A 17,584-nucleotide genomic window follows, 5' to 3' on the forward strand; every position below is an offset into this window, starting at 1 on the left:
CTACAAATATATGTCTTAAGATTGTGGTGCTTTGATTGTCTATTTAATATTATGTGTTATCTTTTTCTTTAACTTGGTTGAAAGAATAAAGATATTTTATTTAACCAGGAAGTTCTAATAATTAACATTGATTTAATAACAACTTACACTTAGCCTATTTATTATTACAACTGTTATGCGCGATTTGAACGATTTGCGCAATTTGAAATTGCGCAAAAAAATCCTTGCGCAATTTGAAATTGCGCAAAGAATTCTTGCGCAATTTTAAATTGCGCAAAGATTTTTTTGCGCAATTTCAAATTGCGCAATCAACTTGCGCAATTTCAAATTGCGCAAGAAAATCTTTGCGCAATTTTAAATTGCGCTGCACAATTTGTAAATTGCGCAAGATAGTTCTTGCGCAATATGACACCTTTGCGCAATTTGAAAACGAAGTGTAAATTTTCCCATACATGGCTAGGCTAGGCCTAGGCAGAGGAGTTTAAAATTTAGTATTTTATTATATAAATAAGACCATTTCAATGAAGATAATGTTTAATACTCACTTTTTAAGTTTTTAATATTAGTTTAAGCTAGGCCATGTAACCTAGTCAGTATCAATAGTCCAGACCCTAGCTAGGCTAGAGTAGTATAGCCGGCCGCCCGCGCCGCGCCCGCCTGGTGGAACACCACCGCTTCGTTTTCCTTCGTCGGTTCTTCGACGGTATGCTAACTTATAACAATATTTGCACTACTAAAATAAGGAAATGCGATATTTATCTTTAATTTTGAATCATTCTTAGAAATTACTATAAAAATATGGGTGTGCATGATTTCACAATCTGTCGAAAAACCTTGCGCAATTTGCAGATTACTTGCGCAATTTAATACGTTGCTTGCGCAATTTGAAACACATGTTTCAATTCAAATTGCGCAAGGATTTTTTTTGCGCAATTTCAAATTGCGCAAATCGTTCAAATCGCGCATAACACAACTACTGTATTACTTAGCTAGGCCTGGCTAGACCTGTATAAATATTAATTGCATTGTGTTAATTATTGTAGCATATGAGTGTAAATTGCATCAACTTGCACGGAAGATGACATCTGAAATCAAGAACGTCATCCACGAAGTTCTACCAAAACATGGCATGCTTCATCAGGAGGACATGACGACAACCGTGCTCTGCAAACCGAAACTGTTACCGCTGAAGTCGGTCACGTTGGAAAAACTAGAACAGATGCAGAAAGAGGCACAGGATAAAGTGAAACAACAGGATCTGGAAGAACAAGAGGCTGCCATGAGGGACAACAATCAATTACCAGAATTTTAGAAGAAAAAAATTTGCCAATAAATCTACTTTATACTTAAAGATGTATTGTCCCCCAAAAACATAAAAAATGAAGATTAATAAAATCAGACTTTAAATAGACCATTTTGCAGTTTTAATAAAGTTATTCACTTATGTAAAAAAAACAAAAATAATAACTATTACGTGACATTAAAATGGCATATTCAACAAAAAAAATGGGAAAACAAATTTTTAGGGTGACAATATATCTTTAAGACACCAACAAAAAGTATAGCCTTAATAGAGGTTGCCTCTAGTGTTGAAACATATATTTCCCCTTGTTTGGATTCTCCCTGAATAGAGGTGTATGAGGCTTGAGTGAGATGGCCTGTAAAAAAGTATAGGGAGCCAAGGTTTGGATAAAGAATCATCCTAGAAATGACTATCATCTATGAGTGAGACGGTCAAGAAGAAATGGCACTTTCATTTTTACCTCCTTATACGATCACTTCGGGAAACCACCTCACGACGATAAAAAAATTTAGTTACATGCTTTTAGATATCCGAATATGTATTGTAAGAACAATATTTTAAGTTATTTAATTATATTTAAAATTAAAAAGGAACTGTGTCATTATGTATACAATTTAGTAGCAAACTATGAAGAGGGCTTGTGTTTGTAAATAAATGCATTTTTGTACTTAATTTCTTATACTGTGTAATAAATTATTTATTTGCAATTTTCCTGACAGTGATGCTAATGTTACTAAAATTTAGGAACATACATATCTGTGTTTTCCCTTAATATACAACCTAAATTAAATTTATTGTTGTTGCGCACTATACAAACGACAATTGAGAGAGAAAGAGAACTGAAATAAATAAGTTTAAACATTATTGAAGTTTTAGACTCTGTCATTTATTATTTCAAATATACTAGAAAGTAATTTTCTGAATGGTTATAAAAACATGCTACTGGGTGAAAACAAATTTTAATAATATACTATTTATATTATATATTCTTTCTCTGATCATATTCAAAATAAATATATTCTGATAAAAAATAAAATAGTACTGTATTACTAATGATTGTAATTACAGTGCTGTTCACACTATGGACAAGAATTAAAAAGCTGAAAATAAGGCATTAGATACAGACAGGTCAGCTTTAGTATGGATAAACTATTTATAATTGTGAATATAAACTAAGTCTCATTTGAGGCTTAGGGAGTGGAGCTGAACTAGTCATGTGTCACAACCCAGTCAGGATTGAACCCTGGACGTTTGGATTGGAAGGCAAGCACGTTAACCGTCAAGCTACAACTCCACTACATTTGCATGCACTGTGCCTATTACACACATGGTTGACCATACCGATATCGTCATCATATGGCAGCAGCAAACAGGTGTTAGTATGTTAATGTTAGTAATACAATTATTACCCACATACTATTTAAGTTCATCGGTAGAGGGAGGATCCATATATTGTTGAACAGCTCTCCACAAAGCTGTTATATTGCCAGCCCCAAAGCCAGTAGCACCACGGCGTTGGATATACTCCAAGAAAAATGTGTCTTCATTAAACAATGGTTTTGTGAAAACCTGCATGAGGTATCTCCTGTAAAAAAAGAACAAGGTTGTTTTTTTTATTTTATAGCTCTATAGAATATTGTGCAGTACAGTAAACCGATTTGGAACTAGTAGTACTATAGGTTCAACAGTTTTGATGCACTGTATAAAAACATATGCCATCATTTGTCCAGTATCATAGGCTAATTATGTGACACCTGTATTATGTTACGGTTTATTGAGCATGTGATAATATGTGACACTGTATTACACAATTTGCCTATGATACTGGTGAAATTATACATACAGTAGCCTCACAAATATCTATACATGTATCACCTGTCATTCGTTTGCTTGTCATCATGTTTGATTGCATCTGCTTCAGCATCCAATAGAATTCCATGCTTTTGCAAAGTCGTAACCTCTTCACCAGATTCAATAATTTCATCCAGTTTACCAACCTAAGTTTGCAGTTATACAAATACACATTATATTATTAGATTCACATACTGTACTGTATTTCTTATACTGGTGATTATGAAACTAGTCTGGATTTTACCATCTAATAACGTATGTCTATTTTACACTGGTTTTTTTAGTGTGTATTTGGCTCACTGTACTAGTAAAGTCAAGTCTCTACCCAAACACTTCTTTTGCTGGAATTAATCTGTCTAAAAAAAGTGTGATGTGCCCATGGTGGTGATATGGGAAAATATGGTAATGATATGACATCATTGTGTCAAGATTTTTTTGTCACATAAAGTTTGATAGTGTAGCTTTTAGACTAGATGCTACTATATTGAAGAAGAGATGGACAAAAATAAGTGAACTAGATTTAATTCGTCACTATGACGAATTATAGGTTATATGCATTGATTTAAATAAAGATAATTGATTTTTAAAAGATATATTGATTGATTGATTTTCTCAGAATCTTTAATTATTTATAATATATGATAGGACCTTGCTAACGCGAACACCATAGCCGGTATCACAATCCGATCAAAGATCCATATGCGTATAATGTCATAAACCACATTTGTTGTTACATAATAATAAAGACATAAGTTAATTTTTATCTAGATTTCATTATAAATCATGTGTATAATCTATACACTAAGAAATAAATTTGAACAAACAATACGGATAATAAAAAAAAAATCTTATTTCGTTTCCCAAGGTGAGACTCGATCTCGGTACCTTGAATGCCATAGACACGAGCACAGACCACCGAGCCGTACACAACTGACTAAAAGTTGTAGAAAAATTCCTCCGTGTATTTACTATGCAGTAACCACTTTGATGCAAATAGATTATTACATATCGAAATGAATTATAATTTTTTACTATGATGACATCTTTAAAATGTATACAAATGATGCACTGTCAAACTACATACTTTTAACTTTAATATATGAATTTTTGAAGGAAGAAAGTTAATGTTGAGTTTGTTATTTTGGCCTAAGAAAATGTCATAATTTGTTTGATTGTCGAAATTATTTTTTTTAATTTAATATGCAATTAATGATGACTTAATCAACTTTTGTTCTCTTTATTTGATAATAAATCATACATATGATACATACACTTCAAGAAAATGAAATAAAAAATAGGTGTTCCCCTGCATTCTGACGATATATATTAATTTTAAAATTTAGCATATTTTCACCATTTTGTTAACTTATACGTGCGTAGCCAGTCACTTTTGACGTGCTCGTATAACGCAATTTCGAGTTAAAACCTGAATCAAATATGATGATATTATTAAAGAAAGATTGTAAAACAGAAATCGGGCAAAAAGAGTGCGCATTAACGCTTAACGCGCAGTGCGCGTGCAAAAATCTGCGCACTCATGGTAATTTTTTAAACGCTTAAAATTGCCTGAAACGTACTCTAATTTCATCGAAAATAAATTTTGACAATTTTGAACATTTTAAGCGCGCGTACGCAAGCGTTATATGCGCTACGCACGTAATTTTATTGCCATATGATGAAATATGACCTGAAATTTATGAGTACCAAATTTTGTTTAATTATGATTCATGCTTGTGAAGATATGATTACAAACGTGATTTCGTAAAATCGCGCGTAGACCGCGTAATTTTTGATTACGCATCGTGAAAATATAACCACATCGATTCCTGGCCATGAGGAATATACTCTGAAAACTTGACTTAGATAGATTAAACTGATGCCAAGATAATGCACGGACAAAATAGTGCTAAGGAAAGAATAAATAAATAAATAAAGATTTTGACAGAATCAAGAGGTTATATGCATATCATGCATATAACCTAATAAGGGGAAAAGAGAGAGGATGAGGAAGGGATGAAGGGGACAAGAGACAACTTACCTCTGTGTAATAAGCTTCAGGTGGCTGAATGAACTCAAGTCCAGAGTGTCGTAAAGAGCTAGCAGTGTGAACCAAGTCAGGCGTGTGAAGACCAATATGTTGAACGCCAGCACCACGGTGTTCTTTTAGGAAAGTTGCGATTTGATTTTTACCTAAAATGGAAGTCAATCTGAAATCTATGATGAACTTTCTACACCAAGCAGTTAATGCTATTGGAATAATATTTGTATCATCTATTTTTAAATTACATTTAAAGTCATGTCTAGACTATCAAACTAGTTAAATGAATGTGCCCAAATATGGTAGTGATATGACATCATTGTGTCCATATATGGGCACATCGTATTTGTCAGTTTGATAATGTAGACAGAGCTTGAGAGTAAGCCAATTTGACAACAGGACACAGAGCTCGCTTTGCCAAGATGGGAACTCGTAACAGTCTTTTGATCTTATGTCTGGCTTTGCGTATCCAAGACTTGTTCCACCACCAGAACTATGGATGTATAAGGAAAGGCTCTGTGAACCACTGCACCACTGCATTTATGTCCATCGTTTCTGAAAAAAATATAGTATTACCCTGCCCAGGCAATGCTTCTGCAACGACAAAATTGGTAGGCTGTTCACTGTTGTCATCACTTGCTGCGAAACGTGTTGAATTACATCGCCAGTATTCCATAGCCTTTAATCTCATTCCCACGTCATTACCACGTACTACAAAACCTTCATCTTTATCTTCATCACTGAAAATTAAATTAGAAATGAAATCATTCAAGTGGCAGTTTTGATTATAAAAACCTGTTCAATAACTATGATTTATGCATTTCGGTAGTGTGTAGTCAATATTCATTTAAAAACATTATAATTATATACCTGTTAATCTTGAGACGTTTCAATCCAAAACATTTTTCGTACCATTTTAGTACTCTTTCAGTTTCGCCTATTGGACAAACATATGTCACATGATCAAAATATATATTTTGATCCATTTTCCCATCATTATTTAAATCAAGACATTCTGTAAACCCAGGCAGAAAGACACCCGTGTAGTTTTCGGTATTCAACAGTGTATGTATAACATCACCAACACAAGATCTAACAGCGGCTATAGATACCTCCCCGTACGCGTCTTGGATTATTTTAGGTTCACAAACCGGTTCTGCTCCTCCACATACAGCTTTCTCAAATGATTCTTCCACATTTTTTACATGAAATGACACATCGTAAACAGAATCAATTTGTTGTTGCTCATCTTCACAGTAATTATCAGTACATTTATCTTTCTTCTTTTTTATTTCTATCCGAACATTTGAATTTAATTTACCAGTATTATTTTCTAAATTGTAAAATCTATTTTGCTTAATAAGATTGTTTAGATTATTATTTGATGAAAATTCATTAGAATTTGACGTATTTACAATTCTGTCCGAGTCTATTTTGTGCTTTGCTAATTGGTCAAACCTAGGCCTAAGGCTAGGCCTAACATTGCAACTTCCCGAAAGTCCAACCGACGAAATGTCTTCCTGGTGAAAGGGGTTGAGAACGTGGTCGGCCTGACAATGTTCTGTGACTAAAAACACAGCTTTACCGTTTCGTAGAACCCAATTATTACAGTCATTCACTTGTTTAAATGCAAATAATTGAAATTGCAGATTATTAACCAGTTTTCGTGTAAATTTCCATCCATTTTTTGTACAAATCTTAAAATGATGAAATCTTATGCGCGCTGCCATCTTTTTCGCCAGCAGCCGACGAGCCCAGCCGATTGGTGGCGTATTTCATTATAAAAAAAGGCGACAACTTTCAACCAATTGGAACACAGTGTGAGACAAACAAAAAAGAAGCTTATATTAATTGACAAAAAAGTTTTATTCAACTAGACGCTTATTTGATAATTATTACATAACTCATGTTATTTATACAACATTAGACATAAATGGGCACATTACTGTATTCATGTTTCACCAGTGTTATAGATTTCAATCAAAATAAGGCCTATACTAATAATGGTGGAAATAATTATTACAGTAAAATCTATTTTACACCTCAATGTCACATGGCACAGCCTAAGGCCTTCACACAAATCCGATTTTATTTTTGAATGGCTCTAAATAAAGCTGATATGTTGCCTGCTCCAAACCCAGTAGCACCACAACGTTGGACGTACTCAAAGAAAAATGTGTCTTCATTAAATAAGGGTTTTGTGAAAACCTGCATAAGGTATCTATTGTGAAAAAGAAAACATTATTTCATTAAACCTCAAAATAAAAAATAAACTTGTACCTGCATGCTGTCACAGTGTTTAAGTATTTGCTGGCTATTCATTGCTGTATAAAAATATTGTTGCGCAGTTTGCGTAAAATATTATAAGCTGATTTACGATCAATTAACTACATCACCTGTTGTTATTTTTGTCCTCAGGTTTTACTTCATCTGTTTCAGCATCCAATAGAATTCCATACTTTTGCAAGGTCGTGACCTCTTCACCAGATTCAATAATTTCATCCAGTTTACCAACCTAAGTTTGAATATTTAAGTTTAATTATTTATATTACACTGAAACAGGTTAAAATGTTGGCTGTAAAACTAATAGAAATTGGCCATGTATGGTTGACCTCAGTATGACCTCAGTGGAGAGGATACTTACCTTTGTGTAATAAGCTTCAGGTGGTTGAACGAACTCAAGTCCAGAGTGTCGTAACGAACTGACAGTGTGAACCAAGTCAGGCGTGTGAAGACCAATATGTTGAACTCCAGCGCCACGGTGTTCTCTCAGAAAAGTTGCGATTTTATTTTTCCCTGAAAACAAAAAATCCAATAAGATCTTAATCGTTAAAACAAAATAACATTTCTTTCGTGAAATAAATTCCCATTATTTTTCATTACATTACTGATAAAATTGAATTTAAATTTATTTGTTCATGATACAGTTGATTGGATCGCCGTCTATCGCGGCAAACTATATCATCCTTTGCTTAGAGGTATTACCAAGTAACCTATATGTTATATCTTCTTTGGTATTACCCACATATTCAATTTTATTTATTTCTTGCCCAAAATGTTACAGTACATGCTCCATCGTTCAATAATATAGGGATATCCATATCCATTAGATAACCACAATGTTGGATCCACACTTTGCTCTACCATGTATGGAAAAAGATTATTACCCTGTCCAGGCAAAGGTTCAGCAATGACAAATATGGTAGGCTGTTCACTGTTGTCATCACTTGCTGCTGCGAAACGTGTTGAATTACATCGCCAGTATTCCATAGCCTTCAATCTCATTCCCACGTCATTAACACGTACTACAAAACCTTCATCTTTATCTTCATCACTGTGAAAAGAAAATTAGAATTAAGATAAATAACAATACTTTAGTTAAAGATGTATTGTCCCCCAAAAAACATGAAAAATGAAGATTAATAAAATCAGACTTTAAATAGGCCATTTTTCAGTTTTAATAAAGTTATTCACTTCTGTAAAAAAAAACCGCAAACATTTTCAGGTAAATAATTTTTGTTTTGATCCAGGTTTTGGTTAAAGTGAATACCGTAACTATTATGTGACATTAAAATGGCATATTAAAAAAAAATGTGTAGATGGACAATATATCTTTAAGCACTAGTATTTTATCAGTAGGTCTAGACTTTTTTTTAATATCCCAAAATCAAATTTTCTTTCTAATGACAACTTTAGACATAGCTATAGTAACTCTAAAAAACAACTGTGCAGGTGCTAGAATGGCGTTTCTGTATCTTTTATTATGGAACGGCCATCTACAACCTTTGTAGATATCCTAATCCATTCCAACTCAAAGAGGCTGTGAAGGGAACATATCTCAGGATACTGCATAGAGTGGAGAGAAATTGTAGGCCTACCTGTTAATCTTGAGACGTTTCAATCCAAAACATTTTTCGTACCATTTAAGTACTCTTTCAGAATCACCTATTGTACAAACATATGTCACATGATCAAAATGTACATTTTGATCCATTTCCGTTTCTTGTAAGCCAAGACATTCTGTAAACCCAGGCAGAAAGACACCTGTGTAGTTGTCGGTATTCAACAGTGTATGTATAACATCACCAACACAAGATCTAACAGCGGCTATAGACACCTCACCGTACGCATCTTTTATTATTTTAGGTTCACAAACTGGTTCTGCTCCTCCACATACAGCTTTTTCAAATGATTCTTCCACATTTTTTACATGAAATGAAACATCATAAACAGAATCAATTTGTTGCTCGTCTTTACAGGTGTTGAGAACGTAGTCGTCCTCCTGTCGATGGTCCGTAACTACAAACATAGCTTCACCGTTGCGCAGAACCCAAGTATTGCAGTCGTTCACTTGTTTGAATGCAAATAACCGAAACTGTAGATTATTGACCATCTTTTGCGTAAATTTCCATCCATTTTTGGTGAAAATTTTGAAATGATGATGCCTAACCATACTTGTGCCAGGATCTACTAATGAAATAGCCTTATCAACATGGTCAGCCAGCTGTTTGTGAGCAAGGTATTGCACTTGTTATTTTAAGTGTATCCTTGCCGTTCGATTGGTTGATTTCATATCACATGTTATGTCTATTGTTCTACAGAGCATCTGACAACTGAGCTATATCAAGGTAAACTGACAATCATTGAGATTGTTCAATCTATCTATTCAACATTAATTAATTGTACACACTTGGTTATTGTAGAGTGACCATGATGATAATTGGATGAGAAGCCTAGTATAAGCAGGGAGTCCTTGTCATTTACATGAAAAAGGCAAACTGCGTTTACATCAATAAAATTCTACCTTTAGAATGATATCGTCAAAAGTGTAAAGCTCTGTCTACACTATCAAACTTTATGCGACAAAAAAATGTGATGTGCCCATATATGGACATAATGATGTCATATCACTACCATATGGAGTGGAGTTGTGGCCTGGTGGTTATGATGCTTGGCTACCAATCCAAGGGTCCTGGGTTCAAGTCCTGTCATATGTCAGGATTTTTTCTAATGACAATTTACAACTCCACTCCCAAAGACTTGTAATAAAGACTTTGTTTATGTAGAGCATTGTGTGTATATGTTTGTCTCGTGAACGGATTGCCACCTTTAAGAAGGATAGTGATTGAATTTGCTTATGGTTATCCTTGGCAATTTGCCTAAATATATAAAATAAAAAAAAATAAAAAAATATTTAAGCATACCACTACCATATTTGGGTACATTACACTTTTTTTGTCAAAATAGTTTGATAGTGTGGACAGAGCTTTACAGTAATTAAAAAATAAATGCTATTTGAACAAAATTGTAGAAAACCACGACACAATCATGTTTTGTAATTGATTTAATCTATCGAAAATCCAAAAAAGAAAACCTGTCGAGTAGAAAAAAACCAACTTCAATAAATACTTTAAAAAATAGGAACTATAACAATCAGTGGATATGCCTGTGGCATTCAGCCACTGTGCCATCACTGACCACCAATACTGTTTAGTATACATGTCATAATAAGTAGGAACAAGGCGATGGGTTTAGGTTTATACAAAGAAAAACAGATCTTATATAACAAGATGACATACTCTAAAAACATCTAGAAACAAATTTCTAGAATTTTCTATAGAACATAAAACAATGAACAATTAACCAGCTTCATTGAGTGAACTTCACTTACCATTACGTTATCATTTTGATGTCATTTGTCATATTCGATTGGGAATTTTCGTCAACATAAAGATTCGTTGAATACTTTTTGTATTCAAATTGTAAACGAATTGTGCTCAACAGAAAATCATTCAAATAGAAAACGTTAAACGCAAGCTCAATCTCAATGCTCAAAATACTCTGTTAAATAAGTACTCAACGGAAAAACTGTACTCAACGGTAAAAGTCCCAATCAAATACGACAACTGTACACAGCTATTATTTCGTGTTGGTATTTACATATGAAAAAACATGACATTAATTTAATCCAGAAGGTTGTTCTATTGTAGGTATTGTATTGTCTCTTGTTTTTGTTGTCTTCTAAAAGAGATTACATAACACCTAAATAAATTACTGTCATTTGAATAAGATTGAATAAAAGGTATGCCTACAATCATCCAATCAAATGACAGGAATTAATTTAGGTGTTATATAATATACAAATAATGAATATTTATGAGTGGAATGTTACAAATAATGAAGTGTTATATTTGTACCATTCCACTCATAAACATTCATTATTTGTACCATTCCATTCATAAACATTCATTATTTGCATAATATTGAACACAATGTAAAACATAATTTAAAAGCACCCAATGTTGTGGGTAGTGGGCTGGTAGTATCCTGGCCTTTTGATCACAAGGTTATGAATTTGAGTTTTATGCTGACAACAGAATATTTCATGTATACGTTGTTGAGTATGCCATCTTACTATACAATCATTTAAACATACTTATATCACTAAACAATATTTATAAACATTACATAATTTACAAGTATATATAGATAAATATTATATAATTTATAACAATGTACATAATAAGATGAGATTATATAACAAATCGTTGATCACAAGGTTTATTTCTAAATTTAAGAGAAAACCAACAAATTAAGTACCAATATTAAACACACGTTTGTAAATAAAACACCACTTTTGAGACGCTGTTTGTGTTCTATAAACAAATTTAAAATTCAATCAAACTGTATTAAAGAAACGTTAAAATTCTAAATACAAAAATAAACATATGGAAGTCAGAACACTGTAAAATTAAATACTTCTTTTTTGTATTGAATTAATAGTGCCTCTTGCACTAAAACATTACAACTGAAATAGTTTTGTATAAAAACAAATTAAAATTCTTACTTAATTGGTGGCCCCCTTTAAAGTCTCTCTGATGAAACGTTATAAATATATATTATACATAACATTCTTATGAAATGATAAAAGATCAAATGATATTTGTAAAATATTGATGCGTTCACTGATATTGTAAATATTATGATTATGCAGACTCTTCTTTTCTATATTTTTTACATTATTTCTAATACTATTGCGAGTGAATAAATACTGTACAAACACACACTTTATGTGATATTGTATTATTGAAATATTTGGAGGTTTCCATCATGGGAAGTCAAATTAAATAGTTTTGTCAAGACTTTTGCTGTTTTCTGCTAACAAAAACATGGTATTAAAGCTTGGTTCCCACTAGGATGTAACGCAGCGATGTAAACGAAATGTAAGTAAGTGATGGATTATTATTAACTGTCGCTTGTGATTGGTCAACTTTCTTGCATTTGAATTGCGTCCTAGTGGGAACCAAGCTTTAGGAAGAGAGGAGAATAAATAAAAAATTTGCAGCATAATAAATCCTATTAAGTTATCGGCATGGTCAAGAATTTAAAGTTCTCTCAACCGTGCAATTTGCCATTCCCACCAAAGAAAAAGAGGAATTAAGTAAAGAGCAATTAGGAAGATGGATGGATAGAGAAACAGTGGCTGGATCTCAATGGAGATACAAAAAAAAAGCAAAAAGCTAAATAAAAATGATAAAGTAAAACAGCCAGAAAAGTTAGAATAATATTCTATGTTAGATAATTAGGTATGAAATACAACATCATGTACACTTACAGCGTATAACACCAATATACACAAATAAACTTTCCTTTTAGAAGAAAACGCATGATTAAATACATTATTTACTGTTTAGATTATTATACAAAAGTCAATGGCATATATAACAACAATAATACCTATTTTGGTCAAACATGAAGTGGGAATTAAACGTAGCACAGCCAATTTGGAGTTTATGGCATTGCTTTGTAAAAGAATTTCTAATTACTATAGATGCACCTTCCGTTTTTCTTCCGTTTTTCTTCTAATTCTAGTGGGTTTTTTCCCTTTTAAACACTTGTTTCTTTATTCTTTTGTCCGTTACTTTTTATAGCGAATCCATTCACTTCTTTTGTGATCATAAAAACTTCACCGCCATTTTTCTGTTTTTTAAGTTCTGATTGAGCGGTATGTCCGCCTAATTTGTGGTCGTCGGTTTCCACAAGATGCTTCGAGAGAGGGTGCATCTCCTGAACGGTGACGCTAGAACTGTAGCTGCTAATTCCATATCCGGACATATTTGGATCCGGCGTTTTACAGTTTCGTTGGCCTACACTTTCTCTTGATGTGTTTCTCTGTATTGAAGCATTTTTCAAATCATCTTTTGACGATTGTCTTTTAACATGACCTATGTTCAATCCGTTTTGACCTTTACGTCGGAGCTGTTGGTTATCACCGTTAGATTGAGTCATTTTTGGCAAGGTATGACCATTCTGATATGCTTGGGGAAGTATGTACGTTTTACCGGATCGTTCCAACGTACTAGCATCTCCGGTGGTGTAGTTTGCTTGCGTATCCCGCTCGTCCCTACTTTCTTCTAATGCAGACATACGACTTTCTGGCGCACTCGAAAGACTATCGTGAAATCCACCCCACACAATCTGTTGCGTATGATCATTTGACATATCCGCAGAATCACGAGACAGCTGTGAATACCGTGCATATTTATAATGTTTAGGCCTAGAACGTTTTTGATGCAGTTGGTACCTGCTATATTGTCCATTACCACGTTGATCTGGGCCAGTTAAGATAGGAGTTTCATGCAAACTATTGTCTTCCTGTAAGGACATATCGGTTATCGTGTGCGCTGGGACGTAATTACACTTTGAAGTCGTCCGACGTGAACCGGATTTAAATGACGGATTGGTTGGGTTTGTGTTACTTGAACGATTTGTAAAAGTTGAGTCTAAACTACTTGCTGATTGTCTACGACATGCACCATTGGCATTGCCGTTGGCTGTTACGGGAGATAACATGGCCATTTGCGCATCAAACGCTCGTCGCTTTTGACATCCAAACGCAACTTTCCAACAGTACTTTACATCATTGCGCATTAAACAAAAAAATATGAATACGTAAAGACCGAACATGGTCATCATAACAGCATTCACATAGCTAAAAATAGAATAAAAGAACGCTTTCTGGGTAACAGCAAGGGCGCCAGAAACCCAAGTTAAAATGTACATAAGTAACAAAAGTACCATTCCGCGCAATTGTTTCTGATACGAATGTTCGTGATCCAACACGCTTGAAATTACAGACGCGGCTGTAGTATGATGCGTTCCTACAGATTCTGAATCGTTTAAAAATGGCTGTTCTGTCTCGGCAGTACGCACACTGTCTTTATTTTGCGATACCTGCTCAGATGTCGTTGTGATTTGAGTTTGATCAGGTGTTAGCTGTAGTGATGGAATATGTGCATCATATTTGTGTGATGTTGGCAATCGTTGTATCCTGAGGAATGCCATAATGATGAATACTAACTGGACAAGTAGAATAAACATGACTGTGATGGAGAATCCATACAAACTCACCTCAAAGTCAAGCCAACAACTGAAACAAATCAAATATAAATAATTTAGGTCTGAATCATTATAGTAATTGATGATAAAATTGATTATAATACTGTTAATAATTGAGACACTTTTATTCAGTGGACACCTAGCTGTAAAAGGGACATATATTTAATTTATTTAATTTATTTATTTAATCACGTTCTTGTTTACAACAAGACAAGCCATTTCTGGCTTATGAGTGAACCAATATATAATATAGCAATTAAACACAGATAAAACCATCAAACAAAATAACAAGTTTTAACAGTCTTCAAAATTCAAAAATTCAAAAATCTTTTATTGTCCAATTACATACAAAATACATACATGCCATTGGAAATGTGTCGTTTGATACACTACATACAAAACAATTAAAAAATAAAGAGTTATACTGTACATCATTCACAAAACATGTTACAACACAAGAAATAAAAAATTTAAATATAGAAAAAGCACACGTAACTTAAACACCAAATAAATAACAACAAAATAAGCAAAGGATTTAACACCAAAACAGGGAATACTTCTATTAAGGGGAGGCCTTCTCTGGGTCCAAAAGGTGTCCCTTAAAAGGGTTCTACTGTGTTTGATTAGGCTTCTGCATGACCTGTCAATCCAAAGACAAACTTACATGTCAGATCCACCATAGTTTTCCAAGTTGACGGCAGCTGTAATTCCAACTACGATAATCGGTATACCTATAATCAAACAAACATTTAATCAATGAAAATAAAAATCACATACAGTCATTTTAATATTTTATTTTCTAAAAGAATAAGCTAAACCAATGAGAAGAAAGCACATTCAATTGAAATAATTTTCTGGCACAGAACAATTTATTGCCTTTCATAAGATATTCTAGAAAAAACTTACCCCAACCAATGAAATAGAATCGAATAATTGGTCTCGGTGGGAGTGGCGTTTCACCCGGAATTACCGATCTACGTTTTCTGCTGAGTGATTTCATGATGTTTCGTAGCGATATCCCGATCCAGAGTAGGATGCAGAGGGTTGTGTAATGCAGGCCAATACCAACAATTTGACAGACAAGAGGCGTGGCAGTGCGATTGATACCACCGGCAAAGAAGATGATGAGCAGAAGGATACCAAGAGATATGTTGATGATGGCGTGAAGACAACGCTTCTTCATTCGGATCTTACTGAAAGATTTTAGTGGGATCATGTTAAGCTCTGTCTACACTATCAAATAAATATGGTAGTGATATGCTCAAATATGGTAGTGATATGCTCAAATATGGTAGTGATATGCTCAAATATGGTAGTGATATGCTCAAATATGATATTACTATTAAGTGGAAGAATAGACACTTTATGGAGGAGTAGATTTACGAATCAACTTACCTGCAAAATATGATGTATGTAACAAGGTTAAACAGAACTAGAATGAAGCAGATAAAACACCCCAGGTAGATAGCAGGATGCAGAAAGCCATTGTTCCACCAGAAAGAACTGTCATCTTCCTTAACAGATACATCCTACATGTAAGATAAAACATGGATGGTGAATGAACATTATTAGTATGTAGAGATGTTTGTGAATTCATTATTGTTATACATTTTGGGGAAGAGGCCGAAGGTTTTACCATTTTTAAAGTAGTTTATATCAGTTGCCGCTTTTACGGATTTTTTCGAGAGTTTTTCCAACTTTTGTAAATCCTTGATTGACACCGAATTATTAATATATACTGTTCTTCTATGGATATAAGTCCAAAGAGAAAAATGAAATTTTACTGAATGACGCACAGTTGTGAATATTTGAATGAAAGCTATATGTGCAATCAAAATGATCTAAGATCTAAAAGTAAAGTCCCATTATAGGCACAATAGTACTATTTTCACAGCAGAATAATCCTGGTACCTAACCAGGCAACATTAGATTGTTCTTCATACCACTATAGTGAAACTGAAAATTTGAAAAAGAACAGATGCTTTTTTTCACTTCAGCTCCTGTTAATACTGTTCCAGCGAGCTTTCATATTGGAGCTTCAAAGCGCTGGAGGACGGAGTGGTGTAAATGATTCCTCCGCTTTTCTTCTTTTTTTTTTTGGTTATCTTAGGATATTTTATAGATCATTTTTGTGTGTAAAGCGCTTAGAAACTTTGTATTAGGCACTATATATGACTATCATTGTTATAATTAGTAACGTGAAGAGTAGACCTACCAAAAGAACGGCATAATTTGTCATGTGGTTACAATGTACAACACTTTCATTATTTGTTGATGATACCACTCTACAACCATCTGATGCCCATGCTCCTTGTGATCCTGAAGAAAAAGTTTTTAAATATCACTACCGTATTCAATCATATCACTTTGGGCACATCACAATTTTTTTTTTGTCAAATAGTTTAATAGTGTAGACAGAGCTTTCACACTAAATCAACATATCATTGTTTATTATAGGTCACATTAACTAATAATTAAGTATGGAAGAAGATTGATATGAAGAAGAAAGATAAGAAGAAGATAGATAAGATAATATAAAATGTATTCATATAAAAATACCTAAAGCAGTGAAATTCCAGTAAACTGCTACCGGGTCAACACCTTGCTTGGTAGGGAAGGTCAGCACCACAGGGTCACTAAGGTTGGACACCACATGTCCAGCTAAAAAAAAATATTTTAAAACCATTTAACAAAAAAATAATACTGTACTAATCTTTATTCAGTGTATATATTTTTTTTCATTTCAAGTCACGGTTAGGTCTCACCTAAAACACATGTGGTTTATTATAAGTCACAGTTACAGATGGAAATTTAATGAAATTAAAGGATAGAAATAAACACAGTTTTGTTATTTTGATTTATATGTATTTGTTGCACTGTTTGCCTTGTAATTGTGATGTATTATTATGAAAAGCGCCTTTGAGCATTGAGACTATTCATGAAAAGGGCGCTATAGAAATGTGGTATTATTATTAAAGGAATAAGAGTGCCAT

At 33.5% G+C, this 17,584-nt stretch overlaps 3 protein-coding genes across 4 annotated transcripts in view; all 3 read right to left on the reverse strand.

The window, feature by feature from the left end:
* Positions 1–387: 387 nt before the first annotated feature.
* On the reverse strand, positions 388–6,924 carry LOC140046208 (4-hydroxyphenylpyruvate dioxygenase-like protein). Its single transcript, XM_072090774.1, has 6 exons — positions 6,063–6,924; positions 5,769–5,932; positions 5,193–5,344; positions 3,179–3,300; positions 2,721–2,888; positions 388–1,258 (listed from the first exon to the last, which is right to left on the reverse strand). Coding segments are annotated over exons 1-6 (1,467 nt in total). The 5' UTR covers positions 6,923–6,924; the 3' UTR covers positions 388–1,257.
* Positions 6,925–7,280: 356 nt separating this feature from the next.
* Positions 7,281–9,585, reverse strand: LOC140046677 (4-hydroxyphenylpyruvate dioxygenase-like protein). The gene is made up of 5 exons (XM_072091382.1): positions 9,071–9,585; positions 8,360–8,526; positions 7,837–7,988; positions 7,589–7,707; positions 7,281–7,413 (listed from the first exon to the last, which is right to left on the reverse strand). Exons 1-5 carry the CDS (start codon positions 9,583–9,585, stop codon positions 7,281–7,283), a joined length of 1,086 nt encoding a protein of 361 aa, XP_071947483.1.
* A 933-nt stretch (positions 9,586–10,518) lies between these two features.
* LOC140046215 (adhesion G protein-coupled receptor A3-like) overlaps positions 10,519–17,584 on the reverse strand; it is a 49,274-nt gene continuing 42,208 nt past the window's right edge. For both annotated transcript variants that reach the window (XM_072090781.1, XM_072090780.1), the window contains exons 14-19: positions 17,151–17,252; positions 16,807–16,910; positions 15,987–16,120; positions 15,498–15,784; positions 15,256–15,322; positions 10,519–14,622 (exon numbers count right to left, since the gene is read on the reverse strand). In XM_072090781.1, coding sequence (XP_071946882.1) covers positions 13,080–14,622; positions 15,256–15,322; positions 15,498–15,784; positions 15,987–16,120; positions 16,807–16,910; positions 17,151–17,252 — 2,237 coding nt within the window. In that variant the 3' untranslated portion in view covers positions 10,519–13,079. The remainder of the gene's footprint in view (positions 14,623–15,255; positions 15,323–15,497; positions 15,785–15,986; positions 16,121–16,806; positions 16,911–17,150; positions 17,253–17,584) is intronic.

The sequence above is a fragment of the Antedon mediterranea genome, chromosome 4 (assembly GCF_964355755.1).
Source record: "Antedon mediterranea chromosome 4, ecAntMedi1.1, whole genome shotgun sequence".
In the NCBI taxonomy this organism is placed as follows: Eukaryota; Metazoa; Echinodermata; class Crinoidea; order Comatulida; family Antedonidae; genus Antedon; species Antedon mediterranea.

Coding starts and splice junctions, on each gene's coding strand:
- LOC140046208 (XM_072090774.1), bottom strand. CDS start 6,922: ATGGCAGCGCGCATAAGATTTCATCATTTTAAGATTTGTACAAAAAAT. Junction 5,933..6,062: donor AAACGTCTCAAGATTAACAG/GTATATAATTAT, acceptor TTTAATTTTCAG/TGATGAAGATAAAGATGAAG. Junction 3,301..5,192: donor CTGAAGCTTATTACACAGAG/GTAAGTTGTCTC, acceptor CTGCAAACTTAG/GTTGGTAAACTGGATGAAAT.
- LOC140046677 (XM_072091382.1), bottom strand. CDS start 9,585: ATGGTCAATAATCTACAGTTTCGGTTATTTGCATTCAAACAAGTGAAC. Junction 8,527..9,070: donor AAACGTCTCAAGATTAACAG/GTAGGCCTACAA, acceptor TTCTTTTCACAG/TGATGAAGATAAAGATGAAG. Junction 7,414..7,588: donor GAGGACAAAAATAACAACAG/GTGATGTAGTTA, acceptor TTTTCACAATAG/ATACCTTATGCAGGTTTTCA.